Here is a 26,987-nt window from a genome sequence, read left to right as displayed (position 1 = left end):
CGAGTGCAACACTATGAATGACATCCATGGAATTGCCTGTAAGTGTGCGCTGGTATTCACATATTATATTAAACGGATTATTGCATCCTGCCCCTCTGTAGGAGAGTTGGTTATTCGCCCCGTCAGCGACTGTGACTTCTCCCAACACGGTTGGGCGACAAGCTGAATGAACGACAAGCTTTATGAAGTGGTTCTTTTTCCAACATAACCCAGCCATAGCACCCCTCCTATCGCTTGTATTGTTTTCGCAGTGGAGTTACTTTTACATAAATAAAGTTTGTAATCAGTCAACGTGGATCCCAGATATTGAACAAGTCTCTCCCCTTTCCTGGGGTTTTCAGTCCACATCATCAGCTAACATGGTATCCACTCTCTGTGACTGGGTTTTATCTGTAGATAAAATGATTTTGTTAGCATGTAACAACTACAGTTGCCAGGGGACCGCGCCGAATCTTGTTTACTCAGCCCTTTGCGCCGCCTGTCTCTCTCCCTACCTGTCTCTCTCGCTCTCTCTCTCTCTATTCGATCTATTTCTGTCTCTCTATAAGTCTCAGCGTCTTCACTCGCTTTCTTGTCTCTGCGTCTTCTTCTCTTCTATGTTTGTTGCCCATTCCAAATAGCCACACGCGCACATTTACAACCGCAGCTTTCCATATGCGCTAAACATAAGCATGCCCACATTCATCCACTCACATACACACTCATCTTACTGCTTACGGGGCCATGTGATAGTAATTTGGCGATATGGAGGAGCAGGAGGGCTCAGCTGGAGTTTGGGTCTAAGCGGGAGAAGAGTTTACTGGCAGGAAAAAGGAAGTCACCGTGTGAACTTTACATTAACCTGTGATGTTACATATTGTTGCTTTGATCTCAATCTTTATTGAAGTAGCAGGTAGAATACAGTGGTTTCTTCCCTTAAAACTGCTGCTAGAAAGGGGTTTGGTGCACAAAGATAATGACTATATACCGAAACAATGAACTGAAAGAGCGACGTGAGGCTGGATCCATTTTTAAAATCAGTAATATTGACTGTTTAAGCATCCTTAAGTCTGTGTTACACGACTAGACAAAGTGTGTCTGTTTTGTATTTACACCCAAACATCTGCAGGGTCATGATGTTCATCGTCACTCTCAGGTTCATGTCCCTGAGCTAAATCACGGTGATGAAGATGCAACGCGTGCCGCCTCCGTGTTTGTGACGCCGATGTCGTGTGTTTCAGGTGCGTAACCTGTGCTACATGGTGACGCGGAGGGAGAAAATGAAACACACCATGTGCGACCTCCAGGAGAAGATCTTCCACCTGCAGATACAACTACTGGAAGAGGACATTGCCGGAGGTAAGAGAGGAAGGAAACACGAGTGTGTCCGTGGTGAATATTCAAAAACATGCCAATGTAAAAAAAAAGAAAGAAAGAAAGAAAGAAACCGTTACCTTTCACCCACTCTAACACTGTAGCCAAGGCCGCCAACACACACTCTGTCCACCCAAAAAAAAAAAAAAAAGTGCAATTTGGAAAGCTCAAGTGCATCACGGTTACATCCAAGCCCTTGTTGACTGAGTGTGGTGGGTGGACGGGGTTTTTTTTTTTTTTTTTTTTGGAAACGGCCCGTCATCATTTTTTGCACAGCGGGCCACACTCGACACCTGCACGGCCGTGAACCCTGAAATAATGGTTCGGCCGGATATGTTGACACACGGCCGGCCACATAAACGGAGCTCGATTTCCTGTCCGCTGCGCTCAGGTGGCTGACCTCGATGCGTTCCGTGCAGCTGCTCTGTGATGGAGATACGTGAAGGACACAGCTGGGTGGATGACTCGATGCTGCCGCGTAGGCTAGATATCTGCTCACAACGAGATTCGTATTGTTAGCGGGACCACCAGGTTAAATCTGGTGCGCTTTTAGTATTCTATCAAAAAAGGTTCTTGTATCTTCACCACTTGTTAGAGTAAGCCACGTTTGTCTTTATACCTCCCTGAATTGTCTTCATTATAATCATTTTACCTGGAAACAACAAAACTCCACATAAAGGAGCTAGTTATAATCATGGTCACAGTAAAGCAGACGGCAAACACCTGGAAACACATGTGGACGTGCCTTAAATGTCCGTTTTTATAGAAGTCTAGTCTAAAATGACTCTACTTTTCTCTAGTGTCCACCAGGGGGCGACTCCTCTGGTTGTATAGAAGTCTAGTCTAAAATGACTCTACTTCTCTCTTGATCTATTCCCTCAGTAAACATTGTAAACATGAGTTTATGGTCTCAATCTCTAGTTTACAGTCTTCTTCAATACAGCATGATGTTCATTTAGTACATTATGCTCCATTTAGAGTCAAACACACCATAAAGCAGGGGATGATTTAGGGGGCGGGGCTACACACTGATTGACAGGTCTCTACCGCGGTGTTGTCCGGTCTGTACGTTTTGAAGTTGTCCGTGTTTTTGTCTTTCAACTTTAAAGACAAAACTTTCACAGTGTGTTTAATTGTGACCTTTTTGGTCACCAAAACATGTTTTAGTCAGCGTTCAGGTTGTACTTGTAGCTCGTATCACTTCTGGTTGCAAAAAAAACCAAGATGGCGTCGGCCAAAATGCCAAACTTGAGGCTTCAAAACAGCAGTCAACAAACCAATGGCTGACGTCACGGTGACTACGTCCTATTTTTACATACAGTCAATGTAGCAAACTAATTTCTATAAAGATAACAATAATAGACACAACTTTATTCATATGCACAACATTTATTCTAACAGGTATAACAAAGTGTTATATGTATATGTCTACATTTATAAAAATCAACTGTGCACAACAGAGACTAAACATAGTCAAGCACAACAACACTGCTGCCTTTTTATTGATTTAGCTTATAGAGATTCAGATAAAGTTCCTGCGCTGACTGATCGGTGTCCCTTGGTTAAACTATTCCAGAGCCGGGAGACTCCTCACCTTTTGACACCAATCCGGACTTTAGTACGTCTAGTGAGGTTGCATCTGGAGCCAGAGGCCAGCCTGTGAAGAGCCTTAAAAGTTAGTAACAACATCTTAAAATCAATACTTAAACTGACTTGGAGCCAGTGTAGAGCAAGCTGGTGTGATAATGTCTTAAAACTGTGAACATTTGCCCGGCAGCCGCGGTTGTTTTTTTTGTTTTTTTGTGGCACCTGAAGTCGACGAACGGAACTGCGTGTTGAAGACGGGAGCGCGGCGAGTTTGCAACAGTCGAGAAAGAAAGCGAAGAACCTCCCACGATGTCCGTCACTTTTAATCACTTTGTTGAGGACATTTCGGTCCTCTGACCTTCGACGGCCAAACAACATCACAGTGTACAGCATCAAAAAACAAGCCAATCGGAGGACGCCGTCTGCATACAAATTAGAGTCAACGAGCTCCTCAAGTCTCCTTTAAAAAGCTCTTCTAACTGTAAATAGACAGTAAAGTAGGCGATATAGAAAGTAGGTTCACAGCACACAGGAAGGCCCTCTAGGGACATTTTGATCAGTCCCAAGTTACGCAATCGTTAAAACCGAGTTTCTCATTGGCTGCCAGACTCCCGAGCTGTCGTCAGGTAGCTGATAGTAAACCCTAGTTATGGAGTTAGAGGGTAACTTCGGTATTTTTCAACCTGGACCCTGTTTCTGCATGTTTCTGTGTCTAAGTGACCAATGTGTCCAGTATCCAGCGACGTGATCCTCGAGGGCTATTCCACAGCGTCGGTGTGCGACCGGTAAAAGTGCTCCTTGTTGCCACTGGCCGTTGTCAAAATCAGCTAAATATTCAGCCACGGCATTCAAAAACAACACTGCAGCTACACAAAGTCTTCACTCCTCTCTCCAACTCCACGAGGCTTCTGGCAACAAGTCGTGTGAGATTGTAGAGCGAGACTTTATTAGACGCGATAGAACGAAAAAACAGACCGGATCACGCGAAAAGTAAAGAAAGACGTATGTATTCCTCCGTCGTGTCCTTTCCATAATGTTGTCTCACGAGGACAGTCTGAGTCTGCCGGTGGGCAACAATCACTGTTTAGTGGGTTTAAATTTGTCGGTGTGAAATTGGCCAAAAGGATTACATCGCGGCCTGTTTTGCGGTCTCGCTCGATACCGGACCAATTTCAGAAATTGTTGTCAACCTTTTAGTCGCTTTGACACGACAACATGTGAAAATAGAGCCCGGGTTGAAAAATACCGACGTTACCCTTTAATTGTAGTCGTTAAGGAATGAAAGTGACCCGCGTCTGCCTGTTACGCTGAGGAACCCGTGTTAGTTCTAGTAGTCGTGACCTGCAGCCGTCATGGCCGTGAAAGTGAAAGCTTGTTGTCATGGTAATACCAATTACGTCTTGCTGGCATGGTAATGATAGTGAACTCTTGTCAGCTCACCCCTGTGGCTGTGGCTGTGTGTGTGTGTGTGTGTGTGTGTGTGTGTGTGTGTGTGTGTGTGTGTGTGTGTGTGTGTGTTAGTGGGAGACACAGAGGGAGTTAGAGAGAGAGAGAGAGAGAGAGAGAGAGAGAGAGAGAGAGAGAGTGAAGGTGTTTGTAAGATTTAGTGGAGTGTATAAATGTGTGTATGTGCAGCCTTCCTCGGGAATGATGAGCACTGAAAATTGAGCACTTCTAACCACACACACACACACACACACACACACACACACACATAGATGCAGAGCTGCTGACTCAGCAGATTGCTGCCATCAGGTACCGGGAGCTGTGCTGCTGGCACTAAACAGCCATATCTATTCTCACTGCCACAGGAGTTAGATTAGAGAGGATAGTTTGTGTGTGTGTGTGTGTGTGTGTGTGTGTGTGTGTGTGTGTGTGTGTGTGTGTGTGTGTGTGTGTGTGTGTGTGTGTGTGTGTGTGTGTGTGTGAGAGTTAGAGAGTGCCAGAGAGTGAAGGATGAGGTTGTCTGCTGTAATGATTTGTCGTGTCCCTCACCTTGTATCTCCCTCTTTTCTCTGCCTCTCTTATTTCTCCGTACCCTCTGCTTTAATCGGTTTCTCTCCACCATCTCCACGTTTTTCTTTATTTTTCCTTTTCCTCTCATTGGCGGTGTCCTCTTTCTCTCTCCTCTATCTTACCCTTGGTCGTCTCATCCGACACTCTGTCTCAGTCCGTCCGTCCGTCGTCTTCGGTTTGTTCTCATTTCGTACCTTTTCGGCCACTCGGACCGATTCTGTTACTCAAAGTAACCGAAAACCTTGCAACGCTCCACCCAAATTATGTTGGGTATATCTGCTCTTATATGAATGCAGAACAAACGTAAAACAATCAGCAAACATGTTGGATATCATGTCTAAAGACTGTTTTTAAAAGAAGGTTGTTCTCCTAGTTTTGGGTTTATTTTTGGCTTTTAAAATAAGTCTGACATCCAGTCCTGATGTGTAAAATCTGATTTACAGGAGCTTGCAGATACACAGAGCTTGCTATGCACCAGCACCACTGTCTCCCTACAGGCTTGTTTTCTTATATTTTATTTTGTCAATGTGGAAAACACACACACACACACACACACACACACACACACACACACACACACACACACCGCTCTCCTCTAACCCTCCTGGAACAGAACCACACACCTCCGTCCGCCCGTCTGTCTCTCACAGCACTTAACCTGTCATGTTCCACGTTCAGTCTGCCAGTCCTTCTGTCTGTCTGTCATGTCGGGGGGGGGGGGGGGGCAGCTCTCGTCATGCTTTGTGAAAACGCTCGCATGTTACCCTGTAGTCCCACATGCAGACAGGGAGGCGTGATGCCGAAGGGTTCCGGATGTCATTCTGTGGCGAGTGATTCATGGATGTACGGGGCTGGGCGAAATGTCACCAAATTCAAATACATTGTATACAATAAGATTTTTCATAAATAATCATCAGTTAATGTTGGTAAAAAAAAAAATGACTAAGTGGGTGAAAGCAACAGCTACAGCAAGTTCAGAAAATTACACCATTTTACTCAAAACCAGGAAAACACTTATAATAATAATAATATCCAAAATGTAAGACTATATTCTTGTATCACAATATCAGTATAATATCAGTATATTTGGCCAGTCCTCACACAGTGATTAAAAAAATACCAGTTCAGTCATATTCCCCACACACACACACACACACACACACACACACACACACACACACACACACACACACACAGTATTATTATTATGCAGGAAGTGCACTAAATTTACATTTTGGCTCAAACTGAGCTGTGACAAGCTGACAGTGGTTAGTATTGGCCTCTCTGATCTGCTCTCAGCGTGTGTGTGTGTGTGTGTGTGTGTGTGTGTGTGTGTGTGTGTGTGTGTGTGTGTGTGTGTGTGTGTGTGTGTGTGTGTGTGTGTGTGTGTGTGAGGAAGACAACAGAGAAAATAAGGATGGAGGAAGAGGAGGATGGGAAGGGACAAGAAGGTAATGGGATGAAAGAAAGAACAGGAGCAGCGACCATGAGGGTGAAAGAGGGGGAGAGAGGGGGAGGAAAAGACAGTAAAAAAAAAAAAAATCATTCTCATATTGCACTAATGAGCTCAGGTAAGAAATGGGACACAGTGGCTACACACACACTCACACAGACTCACGCTGCAGTTCAGTGCACCTAGAAAGAGGGGAAATTAATCACACACTTCAAAAAGACAAATCCCCTGCTGCTGTTGCACCTTCTAAACAAGAGAGGGGAGGATATTATTGCCGAGATGGAGAGAGAGAGAAAGAAGGCACACCAAAAAAAAGTGTTTAAAAAGGTTCCCACTGCTGATCGTTGGATTTGCGCTGAGATTAAAACCTGCGGGGGGAAAAGCAGAGCCTGCAGGCGTCCTTGAAAACCCAAAGACTAGCTTTCCAAGCTGTAGAGCATATAAAAGAACAAGATCAGATTAGGAAATAAAAATGTGGGAGAAATGTTAAAAAAATAAAATAAAAATGGTCCCCGTGAGATCAGAGGATAAGATGGTCCTCCTGTCAAAACAAAAGAAAAGAAAGAAATTACAAGGTAGGAGCTGTGTGAGGAAGAGCTCCCCTCTGGGAGCTTCCTCAAAGACCGCTCTGCCTTAATGGCCTCCGCAATTTCAGCAACAGCCGTGAAATAAATTGGAAAAGTGGGGAGAAGTGTCTACAATGTGCCATGCACTCTTTTACAAAAATCCCCTTTAGCCTGTAAATATCACCATCAAACGTCCCCGGTTAAACACCGACATTAAGACGATTACCTTTTTCATTACTTAGTAGTAGTAGGTATTACATTATAGGTATATATGTTTCCTTTCCACTAGTCTGAAAGGAGACATGAAACTAGCAGATAAGCTCAGAGTTCCCCTCTCATCTGACTAATAGTACCTCTAAACTTAAAACAAGGGTTCAAAGTCTCCCTGCAGTGACCTTTACCGACCAGGAACAACATTAGGAACAAAATCATCAATTTAAAAAAAAGCCCTTTTTGCACTGAATCTAAAAAACTATGAATATTATGTAGAAGGGAAAAAGTACATGCAGTGAAAAGGAGGCGGAAGACACCAACGCTAGAGGCCAGGAACTAAATTTAGAGCCTGTTGAAACTTAGTTTCTGGGTTCCTGGAAAAGTTCCTGCTGTCAAAAAGAGTTATAGTTGTTATACTGTGTGTCGAGTGATAAGGTTCTGATTAACAACACCACCCTGTGCAATTAAACATACCCAGGATGTAAAGCAAATGTTATTTTTGAGGTTCAAACTTGTTCTCTATCGTCGCTAATACCTGAGCCGTCTGTAAATCAAACAGCCTTTTCTCTTGATCCGACACACTTCTTGCAAAAGATCTCTGTTCAGACGTTAAAACGCTGGAGACAGCAAGGATGTTAGCTTTTGGGTTGTTTTTTTTGTTTTTTTGGTGCAATACAGCCAGACTAGAGAGGCAGAAGCTGCAGGTGGCAGGTGCCGGAGTAATCAGGGGGAAACGGTTTCTTTTCAATTCTTCCATATTTTTACATCCGTGTAGCTTTCTTGAATGAAATCCAGCCGCTCTAGGGCAAAGCAAGTTCACTTATATAACAATGCCAAGCGCTTTACTTAAATAAACGAAAGCATTGAGAGAAAAGGATGTAAGGGAGCCATTTTTATTTTAAGGAAAGCAAACTGTACAGGCATACAAACAAAATGTAATGTCTATCGATTGACATGACCAAACAAACTTGATTCTCGAAACTAAGTAGCGGCCCACCTCTCGTTTCTTCTTGTGTTCTGTCACACTCTTCACTTTAACAAACTACTGCAGCTTTCACTCCACCTAGCTCCACCTCCTCCTAACAATCCGGCACGGACCTGGAGCTACGAACCCCTCCAGACTCTTTTAACGCGTCGTTTCCTGTTGTGTCCAGTCGGTTTCTGACAAAATGAAGCCAGTGCAGAAGTGCCTTATTCTTGCGTTCTTTCTAATGGCCATCAGGGGCGGCGACTCCTGTTGTGAAAAGAAATCCGAAGTATAGAAGTCTATCATTTCGTTCGCTGGTTGCAAAAAAAACCAAGATGGCGGCTGCCACGATGCCAAACTCCAGGCCTCAAAAACGGCACTCCACAAATGTGTGACGTCAGGACGACCACGCCCACTTCTTATGTACAGACTGTCTTTGGTGCCTTATGTCGAATGTTGACGACCGGGGGCTTTAGCACTAAAAAAACAAGATGGCGACGACCAAAAACCAAGATTTCGACGGCCAAAATGACGAACTCCAGGCCTCAGAACGGCAGTCCACAAACCGATGTGATGTCCTGACGACTACGTCCACTTCTTATAGACAGTCTATGGTTGTACCTCGGCGACGCAGATTGTTCCAAGGAACAAATGTCCTGCTGAAGCTTCTCCATTTAACTGTTCTGTAGCTCCGTCCAGATGGAAGTGTTGGTTTGGTTTCTTTCACTTTTCTCTCTTTGTGAACACTAAGTATTGTGCTCATAGTGAACTATACTGTCACACTCTCTTCTGCTTTGCTCTCTCGCTTTTTAAAACACACACAGACACACACACACACACACACACACACACACACACACACACACACACACACGATGGTCGTCTCAGTGTGAAATCTCTCTCTGGTCTCTCTCAGCTCCATCCATGCATGTCCTACTCCTCCATGCTAAAGCAAGCATGAGGACAGCCTACTGCTGGCTATGACAGCCACACACAGTGTAGACATGTACTGACCAACACACACACACACACAGACACACACACACACACACACACACACACACACACACACACACACACTCACACACTTTTGAAAGAGTCTATACTGGTCTCAATCTCTAGTTTACAGTCTTCTTCAATACAGCATGATGTTCATTTAGTACATTATGCTCCATTTAGAGTCAAACAGACCATAAAGCAGGGGATGATTTAGGGGCGGGGCTACACGCTGATTGACAGGTCTCTAACACAGAGTTGTCTGTGTTGTAATCTTTAATTGAACCCCAGTGTGTTTTCAGTTCATGACAGTTAATTGTAACATTTCAGTCACCTAACAAAGTCTTATTCAGCGCTCGGGTGTACTTAGCTCCACCCCTTTTTTGTGTCACTTCCGGTTGCAAAAACCAAGATGGTGACGGCCAAAGTGACGAACTCGAGGCTTCAAAAAACGGCGGTCCACAAACCAGTGGATGATGTCACGGTGATTACATCCAGTTCTAATGTACAGTCGATTGGTTCTGAGTGAAATATTTCAACAACTATTGGATGGATTAAGATGAATTGTCGTACAAACATTCACGGTCCCCAGAGGATCTTTTGATGATCCCCTGACCATCGAGGTCGACATGTGTGGTGGACTCTGTGCCTCGCGGAGCTGTTAGCGTACGGCTGTAGGCTCGTTTACAGATTTTCACCGAAAAATATCCGGTTATTTTAAAAAAAAAAGCAAGAGACTGGTTTCAGTCTCTGAAACCAACTTTCTACACGTTGCCCCATTTCCTGCTGTGACAGGATGCCGGGTCATCTGTTGGTGAAGGCAGCCGCTTCCGCTAATAGAAAGTAAAGAGAGTGAAATGCAAAAAGAGCTGCTTATTATGCTGCATGTCAGGATCATTACAAACAATAAATGGTTCCTTTTTTAATGTCATTTTCACAATCCTTTTTTTGTTATTATGGACAGTTAACAATCTGATGTTCCCTTCGTTTTGAAAAGCCAGATACATTCCATATATTTTATGTGAAAATAATGGGCCCGATGCGTCCTGTTCACTCGCGGATGATCTTGCTGTATAGGTGGACTATTTCACCCTGCAGTGACTGCTGAACGACACACATAAACAAACAAAATGAGCTTTTCTAAACCCCGGTGTAGCTGTAATGAAGCCTGCAGGTGCCACCTGCTGTACCAATGCACACACACACACACACACACATATATCTATATATACAGTAGATAAACATGATACACAGCAGCAGGAGAGTTAGTGAGCCATGCAGTCAGGACTCTGTGTTTGTCTAAACAGCAGGAGCCTGTTCCAACAAGACAAGCCAACAATAAGGGCCTCCCATATCACAGAGTGAGAGACGGAGAGAGATCATCGCTGTGCTGTATATGTGAGAGTCAGTGGAGTGTGACTGCATCGTTTCCTTAACAGCTGTGTGTGTGTGTGTGTGTGTGTGTGTGTGTGTGTGTGTGTGTGTGTGTGTGTGTGTGTGTGTGTGTGTGTTTTCTATCAGTAGAATCGTGTGTCAGGTGATCTGGGAACTTGAGAATTTTCGTAATTTTATCGACTAAACAATTGTGAAATATGTGATATATGAAAATTAATTTTAGTTTTAGTTCCAATTGAAATATAGGAAGTTCATTTAAGACCAGGGAATTTGAATATTGAGTGTTATTTTGTGCGTGTTGACAGCTCGTTGTGATGATGAAATTATGAAAATGTAATAATCATTTTGGTGGTTTCAAGTTTCTTACCCACTTCCGCCTCTCGTCCGCCGATCTTTGCTTTTATTTGTCAAAATAAAATTTGAATTAATGATAATGAGATGGGTTTCCTCAGGAGGGAGGCGGGCGTCTCCCTTAGAGATAGGGTGAGAAGTTGGGTCATCCGTGAGGAACTCGGTGTAGAGCCGCTGCTCCTTTAGTGTGGAAAGGAGCCGGTCGAGGTGGTTCAGGTCATCTGGTGAGGATGACTCCTGAGCGCCTCCTTAGGGAGGTGTTCCAGGCACGACCGGCTGGGAGGAGACCCCCGAGGGAGGCCCGGGACCAGGTGGAGGGACTATGTCTCCAAACTGGTCCTGGGAGCGCCTCGGGATCCCCCCCAGTCAGAGCTGAGCTGATGTGGCACCGGGAAAGGGTTTGGGTTTGGGGTCCACCTGCTGGAGCTGTTGCCCCCGAGACCCGATCCACGGATCAGAGGTTGAAGATGAGATGAGATGAGATGAATTATTTATTTTTCAGCAGAAATGGAAATGTAGAGTGAATAAACAATTAGAAACCCAATCGACTCCTCATTAAAGACTCTTTTATTTACATTGAACTACCAGCGTCGACACGCCGCTCTCCTCCACAGCTTCAGCACACAGTGACGTCGTGCTCAGGTAGTGTTAGCGCAGAACTATAGTGTTCTGGACTTCATCGCACTGCCAGCTGGCGCTCTCCTTTTGGTCTTTGATCATGTGTACGTACCGGTGTTGGTTGTGTTACCTGCCACACTCAGCTGGAAGGAGAGGACAGCTCTCAGCAGGGAGGCGCTCTGCAGGGCTCCGTTATATGTCATACAATGTGTGTTCGCCATGTGTTTGTGTATGCATATATATATATATATATATATATATATATATATATATATATATATATATATATATATATATATATATATATGCGCAGCGTGTGCGCGATCTCTTTCCTGAAAGAGGCCGTGTCTCACAGTGTTGCGGTTGTTTTTTCTTTTGTTGTTTTTGTGTTGACTCTGAGGTGAGCTGAGGTATCGCTCATCAAGGCCACTCGGTGGGTCTGGAAGCCGTCAGCCGTACCCTCAACCTTTAACTAGAATGCTTTTTTTTTTAAAAACACAAAGCATTAACATGCACGCCGGGTCCCTTTGGTTTTATCTGGGTAGAGCAGAAGGCTAAATGTGCCATTGGAGATGAACTACGGCTGCATCCACACACCTCATCGGTGAGGTGAGGCACATTCGGTCAATGACGCCTTCCCTTTTTTTCTGCAGCCACTCGGACTTTGAGTTGTGTTTGTGTGTTTCAAAACACGAAGAGTTAGGTTAGACACAATCCAACGCAATCGATCTTTAATGTGTGGGAAATGCATCCTCAGGCCTTTAGAGGTGCAGTGTGTAGGATGTGGCAACAACGCGCAAATGACCCTATCTAGAGCCAGCGGTTTGGTTTTGTCCATTCTGGGCTACTGTAGAAAAATGGCGGGAAGAAAACAAGCTCCTCATTAAGATATAAACGGCTGATTCTAAGGTAACAAAAAACAAGACGATTCTTAATTTCAGGTGATTATACACATAAAAAACATGCTTATTAATGTTATGTATTTCATTTCTGCCAATGGATCCCCCTAAATGCTCACTGTACCTTTAAATTCAAGTTCACCAGAGACTTTTTTCCCCAGATTTTTCTATTATTCCGTCTGTATTTCTCCCTCTATATCTCTATAATTCGCTATATGTCCATCCAAATGTCAAACACTTTTTACTATATCGCAAAATTTGATTCAGGTCTGTTTCATTCACCAACTTTAATATTCTTTGTCTGCTTCCTTTTCACTCAAATTCCATCTGAAGGGAAGCAGTTCCTCAGTCTCAGTGACGTTTAAATAAGACAAAATCAGAACCCCTAACCTGAGTCCGTCTCCTGTGTCTCCCTGCAGAGAAAAGCCAGAAGGGAGAAAAGAGCAAGCAGACTGCAGCGAAGGAGAAAGGAAAGGAGAGGAGGAAAAGTAGTCCTGAGAAGAAAAAGGAGAGATTGAAGCCAGAGAACGGCTCCCTGCTAAAAGAGCTAGGTATATATATTGTGTGTGTGTGTGTGTGTGTGTGTGTGTGTGTGTGTGTGTGTGTGTGTGTCCAAACTGATCACCTCATTGTCTGAACATGTGCCACATGTGTGTGTGTGTGTGTGTGTGTGTGTGTGTGTGTGTACATTCTCTACACAATGGCACAATGCATTATAGAAGTTGACATTTTTAGGATGATATCATTTCATTTTCGGACCGGACAAAGATCTTCACATGCGGAAACTTTTGTCTTACATAAATTACTGATGCATCGAGAGTGCTGCAACCGTCACCGAAAGCATAGGCGCTGACTACTGACGTATCAACGTCGCTCACGGAGAGATGCAGCAAGCCTGGATGTTATAATCCTGTCAATCATACAGACGTCCTGTCAATCACACTGGGAAGTGTGGCTGCCTAGTTTAAGCCCTCTGGTATGCTTTAGGGCGGGGCTACCAGAGATGGTCACTTCCGTTCACTGGTTGCAAAAAAACAAAGATGGCGACGGCCACATTGCCAAACTCGTGGCTTCAAAAACCACAGTCCACAAAACCAATTGTTGACGTTCTCATATACAGTCTATCCTTGGTTCCTTACACTGTCATATGTTGACTACCGGGGGCTTTAGTGCTATCATTCAAATTACAAGTTTCTCAATCGATTGAGGAACTTTCGGTGGGCGCTCTTCTTCTTTTTCTGTCGCTTTGTCAGTGATAGAATAGCTCAAAATGAAAGTAATTATCTGGTGGGTCCCTGCTTTTGTAAATGCTTCAACAACGCGGTGCAGCAGCTGAGTGCTTTTCGTCGCCGTCTGTTTGAGAGAAAAAGACTCTTTTTTATCTTCTGATTTTCAGTAACACACGTCTTTGCAAATCCATTTCCCTTCCGCTCGGCACAACCCCTGCTGTCTATCACAGCTAATGAAAGACAAACGGACCCAGCAGGACGCTCTGGGATATAATAAAAGCCCGATATACTGCCTCATAGCGCACAATATATCAGTCTCGTCTTGTGATGGCGCGATGCGTTGGAGAAATCTGTCACTGAACTACGGATGGAAACGTTGCCGTGTTCATGGCCGGAAACTCATTATTTCAATTCAGCTCATTGTAAACATCATCTCCCTGTGTTTTGTCAAAACACAAACAAAGAAAGACAATTTAAAACCCGTAATCCAGACCTTTTACACGAGGGAGCGGAGGGGAAGTTTGGTAATGAGCAGAGAAATGGTGGAACCGAGAGAGAAAGAAGCTCCGTCGGTGTTAATCTTTGTCATTAATGAGCACCTGGGAGACAGACTCCGTCAGAGTAACGGCGAGAGGCCCGTCACTGCAAATCCTCCTCACGAGTGAGACGAGAATGGATGATAATGGTCGTCCGTCCCGCTGGCAGGCGATCCATCCCCCCCGCCAACCGATCATTACCGCGACGCATGACGCCTCTGAAGGCGGATATTAAATGGAAATTGGGCGCGCGGATTTCAACGTACGCAGGTATTTGTTCATAACAATTTACGGTGCATTTAGCCGACACTTGTGTTCCACAGCGACTTGAAGTGAACGGGGAGATAAAGGCTCGGTGTCTCGCTCGGGGGACACGAGACTGACTGCTGATGGACACACGCACACACACACACACACACACACACACACACACACACACACACACACATGGAGGCTGTGGCGGTTCAAGCTGTAGCTTTTAAGTTGTCGAGACGAGAGAGAGAGAAAAGCCACCTGCCTGACTATTGGGATGCAAATTCACGTTTCAATGCGCCGGCATCCTCATAAAAGTCAAGAAGATAGAAAAGAGTTTATCCGTCACTAAGCAGGGAGAGAGGTTTACTTTCCAATCAGCAGAAGTAATCCCGGCTTCATGTTGGCTGATGTTTTAAATCAGGGGTGCAGGTAGCAGAGCCTCTCTTTTCAGTTTCACGTTTTAAATTGAATACCCTCCCCTCTGTTCACGTCCATCTATTCACCTCTCTATCTGCATTCATCGAGGCAGGCCGGCTCGCTGTGGAAAGCTGGCGCTCTGGGATGTGTCGGCAGCTCCCCGTAAAAAGCCATATTTCCTGACATCCAGAATAAACATCCTCAGTTTATTTTCTCGGATGCGGCTGCTTCACGGGACGGCGGCGCCGTGACGGTTTGATGAGAGCCGGTTCAACCCGTCGGTCGGGGCGCAAAACCAGAGTCTGCTGTCAGGATCAAACGCAGCGTTTCCTCTTTTCAGGTTATATCTGTCAGGATATGGCTTATGTTTGGGAAATGTTCCCCTCCAAAATTACATAACCATTAGAAGAAAAAAAGAAAAAAAGGTAATAACCGCACATGTTGAATGATTTATAGCGTAAAGATCAAATAACGGGTTGTGCTTTTAGGGGGAACATACAGGGTCAACGAAACACAGACTGTGCACTAAAAATATTGGGGTTTTCTCCTTTAAATAGCATCTGAAAAATAACGTTTTTCTCCAAATGGTGGAACTGAAAATCCGATTTATTGTGACAGTAATTGAGATTTCATGTCCCCCTATTTAGCATTCATAAGCCCTAATTTTAAACATTCAATAAATGGTTTATTACGCAGTAAAATAAAGTTCTATGCTTCTATTTTTACAAGTGTTGCTTAATCACATTTACATTTCATTATTACAACAGTTAATCGTTTAACCACCAAGTCTTTCCTGAAGGTTACATATGTAGTTGTACGGTCTATATATTAACTGTGTAATATGTTCTATTAAGTATCTATGTGTCTTCTCTAGCAGCCCGTCTGCTCGGCACATTACAGAGACCGCCATAAACATTTTATTGGGAATATCGTCCGTTAACGATCGGAGGGCCGATCGATCGGAGCGCCCTTAACGATGGCGTCGTGGAAAAACCGCGGCGATAAACTTCAGCAAAGCCCCAAAAAAAACTGAAAAATGAGACGAAAGGTCAGACATTTACAACGCAAGATATTAACATTTCAGCTCGCACATGAAGAGCGCTTTGAAACGCCAAAGCTCATTCAGAGGGAAGCGCCTCTAGTTATCATTACCTGTTAGTATAACAATAGTAAACACGTATATATCGTCTTACAGCTACTTTATAGTTGGTTATAAACCGTTTATTTAATGTTTCTATAGTGACTATGAGATCTAAAGTGAAGTGTTGCTGATGAAATTAAAATGAAGTTAAATTAAGTTTAACTTAAGTTTAAATTGAATGAATTAAAATTGATTAAATTAAGACAAAAACAAAACTGTCAAAATTACATTTTAAGTTTTTCGTTATTGCGTGAGAAAATAGAGAAAATAGCATGCAAACAAGAAAGGGGAAGAAACACTCAACTTGTTTGCGGGCCGAGCAAAGTGGAAAACAAAGTCCTTCATATCTTCAGGCTTCCTCTCAAAAGGAGCTCCTGGGCTGTGAATAGCTCCTATATGTAGGACACCAGGTGGGTGGATTGGTAGTCTTGCATAAACCTTGTTTGCACGGATCCAGATCTAATATTCCTGCGGTGGCGTTCTGCATGAAGCTGTGGGCCACGCAGACGAGTACCGTACACGGAATAATATCTGAGAGCCTAAATAGAGACGAACTCGGCTCTTTGTCGCCATGTCTCCTCCCCATTCATTGTGCATGAGTTAAAGCAGTTCATATACTTAAAGTCATCACAGTCCTGCAGCTCTGAATGACAAAATACAAATACTCTGTCAGGTAATGTCGAAGGAATCGCGACACGCGGAACAAGTAAGACACGTGGAACGCATTAAGGAACACATGAACGTGAAATATTAGCACGCTGACAGCAACATGCGAGGAGCTCGGCTCCTTCCTGTTATCTCTGAAAAAACGAACACGACAGAGTGTTGCTCAAAGCCACACACACACACACACACACACACACACACACACACACACACACAAAAACAACCCGCCGCCCAACAAAAGACTTAACGCTGTCATCAAAGGATGAAACCCAGAGCTGCTCTGTCGATAACAGAACGGGCTCTGACTTTGTGTGTGTGTGTGTGTGTGTGTGTGTGTGTGTGTGTGTGTGTGTGTGTGTGTGTGGGGGGGGGGGTGTTCCTCGGTAGGAATTGTATACAGCCCAGCTTAACCTCGCTCATAAAATCCATCCTTACATCCGCAAAGATTCGGTTTGAAATGTTGCTTTTGTGCCTCAGCTGCAGGCTTTTTTTAAGAAACATGCTCGGACGGTTTTGTCAGTTTGAATCTCGTGCATGAAACGTGAAGTACTTTACTCTGCAGCTTCAGAACACTTAGAATGGGTCCTCCTGACCAGCTTATCAGTCATCGGGGTTTACTGCATCGCCAACAGGAATGATGGTTGAAAAATGTCCTTTCAGTCGGTTTGATGGAGAGTTTTTGCTGCTTTGTGATGGTCTGAATGAGGTTTAGAGGGTGCTTCACCCTGGAATACTCAATTCTGTCATTTCTTTGGAGAAATGGTCAAACATGAGGAATGTTTGAGTGTTTATAATCTGATGTCAGTGTCAGGCTCTTACACATATATATACAGTATAACAGTCTCCAACATGTCCGTCGTCCTGTGTGCTGTTTGTTTTTAACGGTACAATCGGGATCCGATCCGGCGGACGTGTGTTTGAGCTTTTCACCCACACAGAGTCACGGTGAGCGATGACGCAGGACTGTCTCTCATGGGCTTATTTCACCGGAGCAGCTCACCACCGAGCCGACGGTACATCCCCGTCAGTACGATCAATAAGCGAAGAGACGATAACGCAGGAAAGGAGAGTAGTTTTCCTCTTCCTCCTTTGCTTCCTGTTCTGATATTATCTCCCTCTTCTTTTGTATTTCTCTCTCTCTCTCTCTCTCTCTCTCTCTCTCTCTCTCTCTCTCTCTCTGCTTATCTTTCTCCGTCTCGGTCTTTCCGTCTGACTGATGAGGGATAATGATTGCAACTTGATGTTGAATAGATGCTGTGAGATCATCTCTCACATTGTGTTACCATGACAAACAATCCCTCTGTGTCTGTGTGTGTGTGTGTGTGTGTGTGTGTGTGTGTGTGTGTGTGTGGTGTGCTTTTTGCTGTATCATTTGTCAGCATGTGTGTGTGTGTGTGTGTGTGTGTGTGTGTGTGTGTGTGTGTGTGTGTGTGTGTGTGTGTGTGTGTGGTGTGCTTTTTGCTGTATCATTTGTCAGCATGTGTGTGTGTGTGTGCACATGTATGCTATATATATATATATATATATATATATATATATATATATATATATCGTTCCTGTTTCTGTGTGTCATCTGTGTGTTTGTTTTTGCATGCCGTATGTGTTCATATCTCACCGTCTCTGTGTGTGTGTGTGTGTGTGTGTGTGTGTGTGTGTGTGTGTGTGTGTGTGTGTGTGTGTGTGTGTGTGTCAGGCCATCTGTTCTCCGTCAGCTCTGGTCCTGACTCCCAGGGCTTTTGTCTTCCTCTTAGTGTCCTGGGATCAAGAAGACAGACATGTACCAGCACTCCCTCTCCGATGCACCGTCCCTTATCCCCAACGTTTATTAGTGGGACCCATATGCCAGTGGTTGATTTGGATTAAATCTTCCTGGTGTTCCCCCCCCCTTACAGGCCCCTGAGGAGTTTCACCCTTAAAAACTTAACTGATGCATAACAAAGTTCTATTTCCACAGATCCAATCTGCATGTTTGTTACATTTAGAGGAAAACTTCCGCAAAGAATTAACCGGCGACCTTCAGACCTGGCGAACAACCTTTTTTAAAGTGGCCATTGTGTAAATCAAATGTGAATAATTCAGGGATTCATCGATTATTTATTGTCTTTATGCAACACGGGGCTTCACAGCAGAATGCGGTTGTAGCCTCGCCTGGATTCAGACCTTTGAATCCGTCCAATTCAACGAGTTCGAGTGGACTGATCAGATCAGATCAACGATTGGCCGATCGGCACCGGAGGCGGGACTAACACCACTGTCGGGCTGTTGTCAGTCGATAAAAAGAAACATCTTATTAACATCTGTCGTTCTGCTACTAGAGAGACTTCTTTTCCCAATCCCTGCGCCTCAACACTAAGGAGTAGATATTTATTAAGCTAAAGTAGATCCCCGACCGGGAACCAAATTCGGTGAGTCAACATTTACAAAAAAAACCTTTGAAATGAAAGTCTGAAATTCCTCTTCAGTGAGATTTGATGCAGTAATCTGCCTATTTGCCGGGACTCCCTTTCTTCAACGTTTCTGCCTGATGTTGACAGTAAAAGTGCCTTGAGTTCTTACCAAAGCCCTGAACGTCTTGGCTGCAGTGCGTCCAGGTTGTTGTTGTTGTTGTTGTTGTTCATGAAACAGGTCACTTCGTGTGCAGCGTGTTGTATTTGTCTCTGCACTATTGTTGAATTCCGGTGCAGTAAAGCATCTTCGTCTGCCTTCTTTTCGTTCTGAATCGAACGCGACAGGTTCAAAAATACAAGGTTGCTTTTTAAGTAGTATTCGGGTGGATTTTGACGCACATTTCATTCAGTTGGCAGAAGATAATGAGGCCAAATAGCTGAGGATAGTGGGAGATAATTTTGACAAATTATGGTGGGAGACAGGTAGAATAAAGGAAAACGTCTCTTTTGTGGCAGAGAGCAGCTCTAACGGGTTCATTTCCGTCGATTCAAGCTGAGATTTGTATTCTGGTTGATCATCACTGTGTCAGACTGTGATTTTGCCCCTTCATTCGGGTATTTAGTTCACTCTTTCTCTGCCTGCTGCACTGCTTATCTGCCCTTCGTCGCTCCGACGGGTCTTCAGATCGCTCCGTTGCTCCTCGTGCACCTTTACTCTGCTTCACTTTCTCTGTTTCTATCTCCGTCCTTCTGGTTGAGTTTCCAGGCAGACGGTTGGCACCCGAGAACAATCGTCAGACTGTAGTCAGACCTAGCAACACTCTCTCTCTCTCTCTCTCTCTCTCTCTCTCTCTCTCTCTCATGCACAGGCCTGGTCTTGGCTCTGTCCTGCTGCTAGTGCATTCCTCACCCTGCACTGCTTTAGCAGCGCTGGCTAGCGAGTCAGTGCTACAACATCAGCTTGCTCTGTAAAGCCATCCTGGAGGCTTTTTTTGTGGCCGTGTCCCCAAACTGTTATTGTCCCGCAAACAAAGCCTTGGACGAGGGCTTTATGTGGCTGTAATGGACCCTAGACCCCTTTGATACATAGCGTTAGCTTACTCGAGCCCATTAATTCAACGTGTTAGCTGCAGCTGAGGAAGGAGGAAGGAGGAGTCAGTGTCGTCACCTTGTTTAATTTAAAAGATACAGCTCCACTAACAGCAGGCTTCCTGTTGGGCATGTACTCCAAAAACAAACAAAAGATTAATAACATCAATGACAATCTCATAATCTCCTAAAAGTGTAAACCAGAACTACCGGCTCCTTGAAGCTTCATTCTTAATGTTGGCATTCAAAGTATTGTTATTAATATCTTCCAGAAACGTCTCTGAATGCACAGCAGGAAGCAGAATCTAGGAATAATATTTACTGCTTCTCAGTGTTATGCTAAGCTAAAATCGCCTTGATATAAGTGCAGCCTGTTAGCATGCTAATGTTAGCTCACAGAGCTGCTAGCATGGCTCTAGGCCCAGTTATAAACCGTAGTAAAACACATCATAGTACAGTATGTGAGAATTTAAGCATATCTTATGAGACTAAAGAGCGCCATGGTTTAGGTTTCCCTCCCACCTTCACTCTCTCTGAACTCTTGCTACTCCTCCCTTCCTCTCCTCCATCATCCCCTCCTGTCTACCTCACACTTCTTCACTGGCTCTTTTTTTTTTTCTGCTCCCCCTCCGTCACCTATTCCCTCCCTCAGAGCTCTCTCTGCTCCTGCAGAGACATGCTGCGTCATGGAAACGACCTGCTCGGTGTGTGTGTGTGTGTGTGTGTGTGTGTGTGTGTGTGTGTGTGTGTGTGTGTGTGTGTGTGTGTGCGTGCGTGCGTGCGTGCGTGCGTGCGTGCGTGCGTGCGTGCGTGTGTGTGTGGAGTATAGCTGGTGTTAAAGCCACCCTAACAGCACCTCCTGCCGTCCTGCTGGCAGATCATTATAGGCTCTGAAGATTTACAGGGAGGCTGGAAAGATGGAGGAAAAGAGAGAGAGAGAGAGAGAGAGAGAGAGAGAGAGAGAGAGAGAGATCTGCATGCACTTGTCTTTACTTTTTTTTTTTCATAATGTTCTCGTCAACTTTATCGGCATCTCTGCTTATGAGCCTATGGTGTTGCATAGGAGTCAGTTAATCCCCAAAGTGGATGAGACAGACTCCCAGGTTAATGGACTTCCCTGGCTGAGTAACACAACTACATTTAATCATTGCGTTCACGAGACAATACACCCTCTGGAGTGTTTTATCAGTTCTGTTTGTGATCTGCTCTGAAGTTGGTAGAAGCAGTTTTTCAGGTTGTTCTTCGTCTACACGCGTGGTTTACGGAGTAAGGTTTGGGCCGGTGTAATACGCTTTAAACCGGTTTGCTATCAAGTCAAACACCGGACCGGACCGGACCTGCACTTAACACCTGAGTGGACCTTAATGAGTTAGAGAGAGGTTCACTAGCAGCAAATAACCACTAAGTAATAAGAACAAGAAGAACAAGAAGCAGAGAGTGAAGCAGCTGTACGATCAGCAGGACAACTCACACGTTCCAAAGCTCCAAACCCCAAAATGTTGCCATATTGGTGCCGTTTTACTTTTCTTTGAGACTAACTGCGACCTGTCTCTCGCTCTCCTCCTATTTCGATGTTATAAGACACCAAAGAAACAGCTGCAGTGGTCAAATATTTCATTACATTTTCGCCCAGTTACAAAATGTCACCAGAGAGAGCCGGCAAAAGCAGAAATCAACCCGAGTCTAGTCTGGCGTTTCGACAGGGTGTTAGATAGACTGCTGTTTTTAAAGTCTGCTATGTGTGTGTGTGTGTGTGTGTGTGTGTGTGTGTGTGTGTGTGTGTGTGTGTGTGTGTGTGGAAGTCTCGCTGTCATCATCCAATTTTCTGCAAACCTTTTTGTAAGAAACTAAAAAGCACAGATTCTTATCCAATCAGGGTCTCACGTGCATCTGACTGAGGTTCCCACACTAGAACTCTAGAACACTAGAACACTAGAACTCTAGAACTCTTCTCAGTCAGTGTGTCCGTTGCAAAGTGGTTCATTCCACTTCAGATTTGGGGCCAAATTTGTAAAAATATCCATTTAATCTCTTCATTTCTTTTTACCAGCAATGTGCAAAAACATTGAGGCGGCAGTTTAGCTAAATCTCAAACTTGTAATCTATCCTGCAAAACCTGTGGTGGTTTCTAACTCGGAGCTCTGTTAGAGGGTCTAAAGAAGTGAGGATTAAAAGCCCAAAATGTGGGCAGCCACATCCGTCGGAACAGGAGGGAAGAAGTTCCCGAGCTGTAATGGATCCCGACCCCCCTGCTCTCCGTTCTCCTTAAGCCTCGCGGTCGACACCGCATTGTGTGAATGTACGAGTTTGTGTGAAGACAAAAAAAAAAAAAAATGCCACAGACAAGACACACAGTGCTTTGGCAGCATTTTCACAGCCCACAATGATAGAAGAGGAGCCATGAAGATCTCCTAATTATACACACAGCAGTGTTGGGAAGAAGACAGGAAACAGGATTTCTTCTGAAAAATGGGTTTACGTGTTCATTATTGATGAAGCAACAGAAACGTGTTGTCTCGCTGCGTACTGTAAATGTCACCGTGTCAAGTTGTTGTTCTACACTTCCTGACAGACAACTGGCTCTCTGTTCCCGGGTAGACTTGTGATGAGGCCAAAAACTGGGGAAAAGAAATAACACTAGAGGTGCTTTGTGAGAGATTAACGTCAATTAAATTACTGTTTTGATTCTATTCATTTTGAGATGTTGGTATGATTTAATATAATCTAACCAGAATATCACAGATTACTTCAAATGTCGTGTTACGACAACTCAAATTCTTTTGCTTCGTGGCACATCTAGAATACGAGAGAGAGAGAGAGAGAGAGAGAGAGAGAGAGAGACAGACAGACAGGGGGAGAGAGAGATACAGAGAGAGAGAGAGAGAGACAGACAGACAGAGATACAGAGAGAGACAGAGATGGAGAGAGAGAGATACAGAGAGAGAGAGAGAGAGAGAGAGAGGGAGAGAGACAGAGAGAGAAAGAGAGAGGGAGAGGGAGAGAGACAGACACAGAGAGATAGAGAGAGAGAGAGACACACAGACAGAGAGAGAGAGACAGACAGACAGACAGAGGGAGAGAGAGAGAGAGAGACAGAGAGAGAGAGGCAACAATTTGGCTGGAGTCAAACCTGGGACATTTTGCTTTAATGACATGCGCTGTAACCACTGTCTGTGAATCCAGATGTGTCGTCTTCATTCCGTGCTTTGGAGAAGTCGTACAACTTGAGTCTTTATCTTGTGTTCATGTGTTCGTGTGTTCGTGTGTTCTTGTGTTCATGTGTTCATGTGTTCATGTGTTCTTGTGTTCATGTGTTCTTGTGTTCATGTGTTCATGTGTTCTTGTGTTCATGTGTTCATGTGTTCTTGTGTTCTTGTGTTCATGTGTTCTTGTGTTCTTGTGTTCATGTGTTCATGTGTTCTTGTGTTCATGTGTTCATGTGTTCTTGTGTTCTTGTGTTCATGTGTTCATGTGTTCTTGTGTTCATGTGTTCATGTGTTCTTGTGTTCATGTGTTCTTGTGTTCTTGTGTTGATGTGTTCTTGTGTTCATGTGTTCATGTGTTCTTGTGTTCTTGTGTTCATGTGTTCTTGTGTTCTTGTGTTCATGTGTTCATGTGTTCATGTGTTCATGTGTTCATGTGTTCTTGTGTTCATGTGTTCATGTGTTCTTGTGTTCTTGTGTTCATGTGTTCATGTGTTCTTGTGTTCATGTGTTCATGTGTTCATGTGTTCTTGTGTTCATGTGTTGATGTGTTGTGTTCCTGTGTTCTTGTGTTCTTGTGTTCATGTGTTCTTGTGTTCATGTGTTCATGTGTTCATGTGTTCTTGTGTTCTTGTGTTCATGTGTTCTTGTGTTCTTGTGTTCATGTGTTGATGTGTTGATGTGTTCATGTGTTCTTGTGTTGATGTGTTCTTGTGTTCATGTGTTCTTGTGTTCTTGTGTTCATGTGTTGATGTGTTGATGTGTTCATGTGTTCATGTGTTGATGTGTTCTTGTGTTCATGTGTTCATGTGTTCTTGTGTTCATGTGTTCATGTGTTCTTGTGTTCATGTGTTCATGTGTTCTTGTGTTCATGTGTTCATGTGTTCATTCATCGTCAGCTAAGGAGAAGTATACTAAAGCCACTTTTCACTATTTGATTGCAAGTGTTTAACATTTAACCTTGTGTTTTACAGAAGTTTAGGTTTTGTATTGCAGTTGCTCTTTTTATGTTTTTTACTCTGCGTCTTCCTCTGGGAGCCTTCAGCTCCACATTTTCTGTCTTTTTTTTTTCTTCTTAAAATGTGCAGTACCCTTCACCTTGTCTGCTTTGTCTTTCTCCCCCTTCCCTCCCTCTGTCCTCCCTTCCTCCCTACCAATTATTTCCCATCACTTTTCTCCCCTAACCCTCTCCCTCTCCCTCCCTCTGTCCTGATATCATCCACCTCTCCCTCCGTGCATCCTCCCTTTTCTCCCTGCCCCCCCCCCCCCCCCCCCCCCAGGTCTGTCAAAGTCTTTCCCGTTGGACAACTCTTTGTTCGACAGCTGGCTCGCCCAGACGGTTCAGATCACCGCTGACGACATGCTGAGCCAGTGGGCTCTGGGCGCCCAGCATCGGGACAAGAGCGGCAGCCTGCTCTCTGACCAGGTAGGCCTTCAAATGTCCAATTTCTCTCATTCAGTACAGCAAAAATAGCATAAAATAGGAAAAAGGAAAACATCGTTTCAAGGCCTCCTACACTCATCGAACCAAAGGAGGAGGATTACATTGAGCAGAGCTCTTGGCAGAGAACGGCAGCACACATGGCAAAACTCAAAACAGTTGAAATCAGCGGCGGCGTCAAGCAGTCCATCACCTTTTGATCTCGGTCCCGGTCCACCTTACCGGTGGATAGAACCGGTGCCAGGAGCCCAATCAGGAACTCCTCCGCCTACAGACGTGTTTGAGATTCTTACTCAAAAGATGCGTCTCAGTCGAGGGAGAGGACTTGACCATCAATCGCCAAAACTGCCAGAATCCAGAGTAAATGCCGCTCCTATGAAGTGTTATTATGTCTTATGTCTTATGTTGTTGGTCCATATTGAAACAGAACGGGTTGGATGATTTATTTTCCTTACTGGCAGCCTGTCTTGTGTCCTGGACAAAGAGCTGAGAGTGTTTCATTATACGTTCGCAAAGGTTTTCACCCCAGACAGCATAGTTTCAGCCCACGGTGATGATTGCTTTCTGGAAGAAAAAAACAAATACCTCAAATATCTAGATAATAAATATCTAAAAGGTATTTTAAAAGTCTGTCTTGCATTCAAACATCAGTTTCTACCAAAGAAACGGCATTTCTGTGAGGACATAAATATTAGTTTGATGTTTCCATTGACGGCCAGCGAAAGTCTAGTTGTTGAAATGTGCAGTGAGAGGATGAAAGAAGACGAGAGTGAGCTCTCTTGCTTTTCAGTTTAGTGTTTTAAGTTTTAGGCGTTACCACAAGGAACTTTTAACTGCTTATGAAACCGTCTCAATTCAAAACTGAAGCCTCTATGTATAACTTAAATAAGTGACCTGAAGATAATGGATGGATAAGATGGTTGAGGTCCATCAGAAACTCCTTCAGCTCAGACTCAAGCGGGGCCTCCGGCAGCGACCGGTCTACCCGAGGACAGACCCAGACCCGGCTCGTCGGCGGGTGGAGGAGAGCTCTGCAGTCCTGGTTCTGGTTCTCCCGTTGCCGCCATCCCCTCCGGCGGGCTCAGCAATGCGGCATTGCTGAGCCCGCCAGAGGGGATGGCGGCAACGGGGAGAACCAACACGGGTCAGACCCTACTGCAGTCAAATTAGAGTTTTTTCTAAAGGGAATCTGGTTCTCGGAAACACTACCGCTTTTGTCCACCGGGAGCGCCTGCAGTTCTTCAGTCGCTCCCACTTGCCGCTCTAATTTAACGAGCCCTTTGAGGACAATTAGTGATCCGGGGCTGTTTAATTATTATTTCCTTGGCATAACTTGACTTAAGCCATTTGCGTTGTGGTTTTAAAACCAGCATGTTTTAAATGTTTTGGTCACTACAGTAACTCTGAAGGAAATCCGTTTTTTTTAATGAAGTACATTATTAAAACTGGGGTAGGCTGTTTATTTTTGGTGTTATTGGGGGGGGGGGGGGGGGGGGGGGGGGGGATCCATCGTAACCTTTGAGCATTCAGGTTCAACCTCAGTGTGTGAAGATTTCTGCATATCGCTTCAATATGGGAGATGGAGGCGATAATGTTGCTCATAGTTAAAGTCCCAATGACGGCAATAATGAACCGCCTACCCCAGCTTTAACTTTCCCAAACTCAGATTTTTTTTTCATCGTATCATTGCAATGTGGGTGGTATGTGTAAACGACCAATGTTACTGATGCCGGAAGCTCGCCGCGCATTTACCGCCGAGGATTCGCCGGATTGAAGCAAAATGCGTCGTTTCGCTTTAATCCGGCGAACTTCTGCCCGTCAGTTGAGTCCCAAATTTCCAGCCCTTTGAATTGGATCTTTCTATAAGTGGAGTTTTGAGGGTTTTTTTTTTGCTCACTTCACACTGTGGCTGACCCGCTGTTCTCCTCAGGAATGTGCTCTGTTTGTGTATTGATTGGCAGGGGGCTCCCACCAGAGTGCGTGATATAACGCCATTGTTTGGGGATGTGTTCAGGGACAAGAAACAAAACAGGAACACGGTGGGGGGGAGGGGGTTTCAACAAAACAGAACGAGATGATAATATGAAAACCCGATATCAACAAAAAGAAAGATCGGCACAAAAATAAACAGAGTTCTTGTTCTAAAACATTACGGGTGAGTATGGGAGGTTTCCAAACCAGACACCCAAGAAACAGGCAAATAAAGGTC

General features: G+C 44.4%; 1 protein-coding gene across 1 annotated transcript in view; it reads left to right on the top strand.

The window, feature by feature from the left end:
* jade2 (jade family PHD finger 2) overlaps positions 1-25,134 on the top strand; it is a gene marked incomplete at its 5' end in the record, with an annotated part of 71,757 nt that extends 46,623 nt beyond the window's left edge. Inside the window, 3 exons of the mRNA XM_068731737.1 lie at positions 1,221-1,338; positions 12,834-12,965; positions 24,618-25,134. Of these exons, the coding sequence (XP_068587838.1) occupies positions 1,221-1,338; positions 12,834-12,965; positions 24,618-24,811 (444 nt within the window). The remainder of the gene's footprint in view (positions 1-1,220; positions 1,339-12,833; positions 12,966-24,617) is intronic.
* Between the last annotated feature and the right edge of the window lie 1,853 nt (positions 25,135-26,987).

Source organism: Cebidichthys violaceus, unplaced genomic scaffold (assembly GCF_023349555.1).
Source record: "Cebidichthys violaceus isolate CVI_PGR_0920_01 unplaced genomic scaffold, fCebVio1.0.p SCAF_53, whole genome shotgun sequence".
Classification (NCBI taxonomy): domain Eukaryota; kingdom Metazoa; phylum Chordata; class Actinopteri; order Perciformes; family Stichaeidae; genus Cebidichthys; species Cebidichthys violaceus.
Note: the sequence above shows the minus strand (reverse complement) of the source record. Positions and strands in the feature narration are given on the sequence as shown.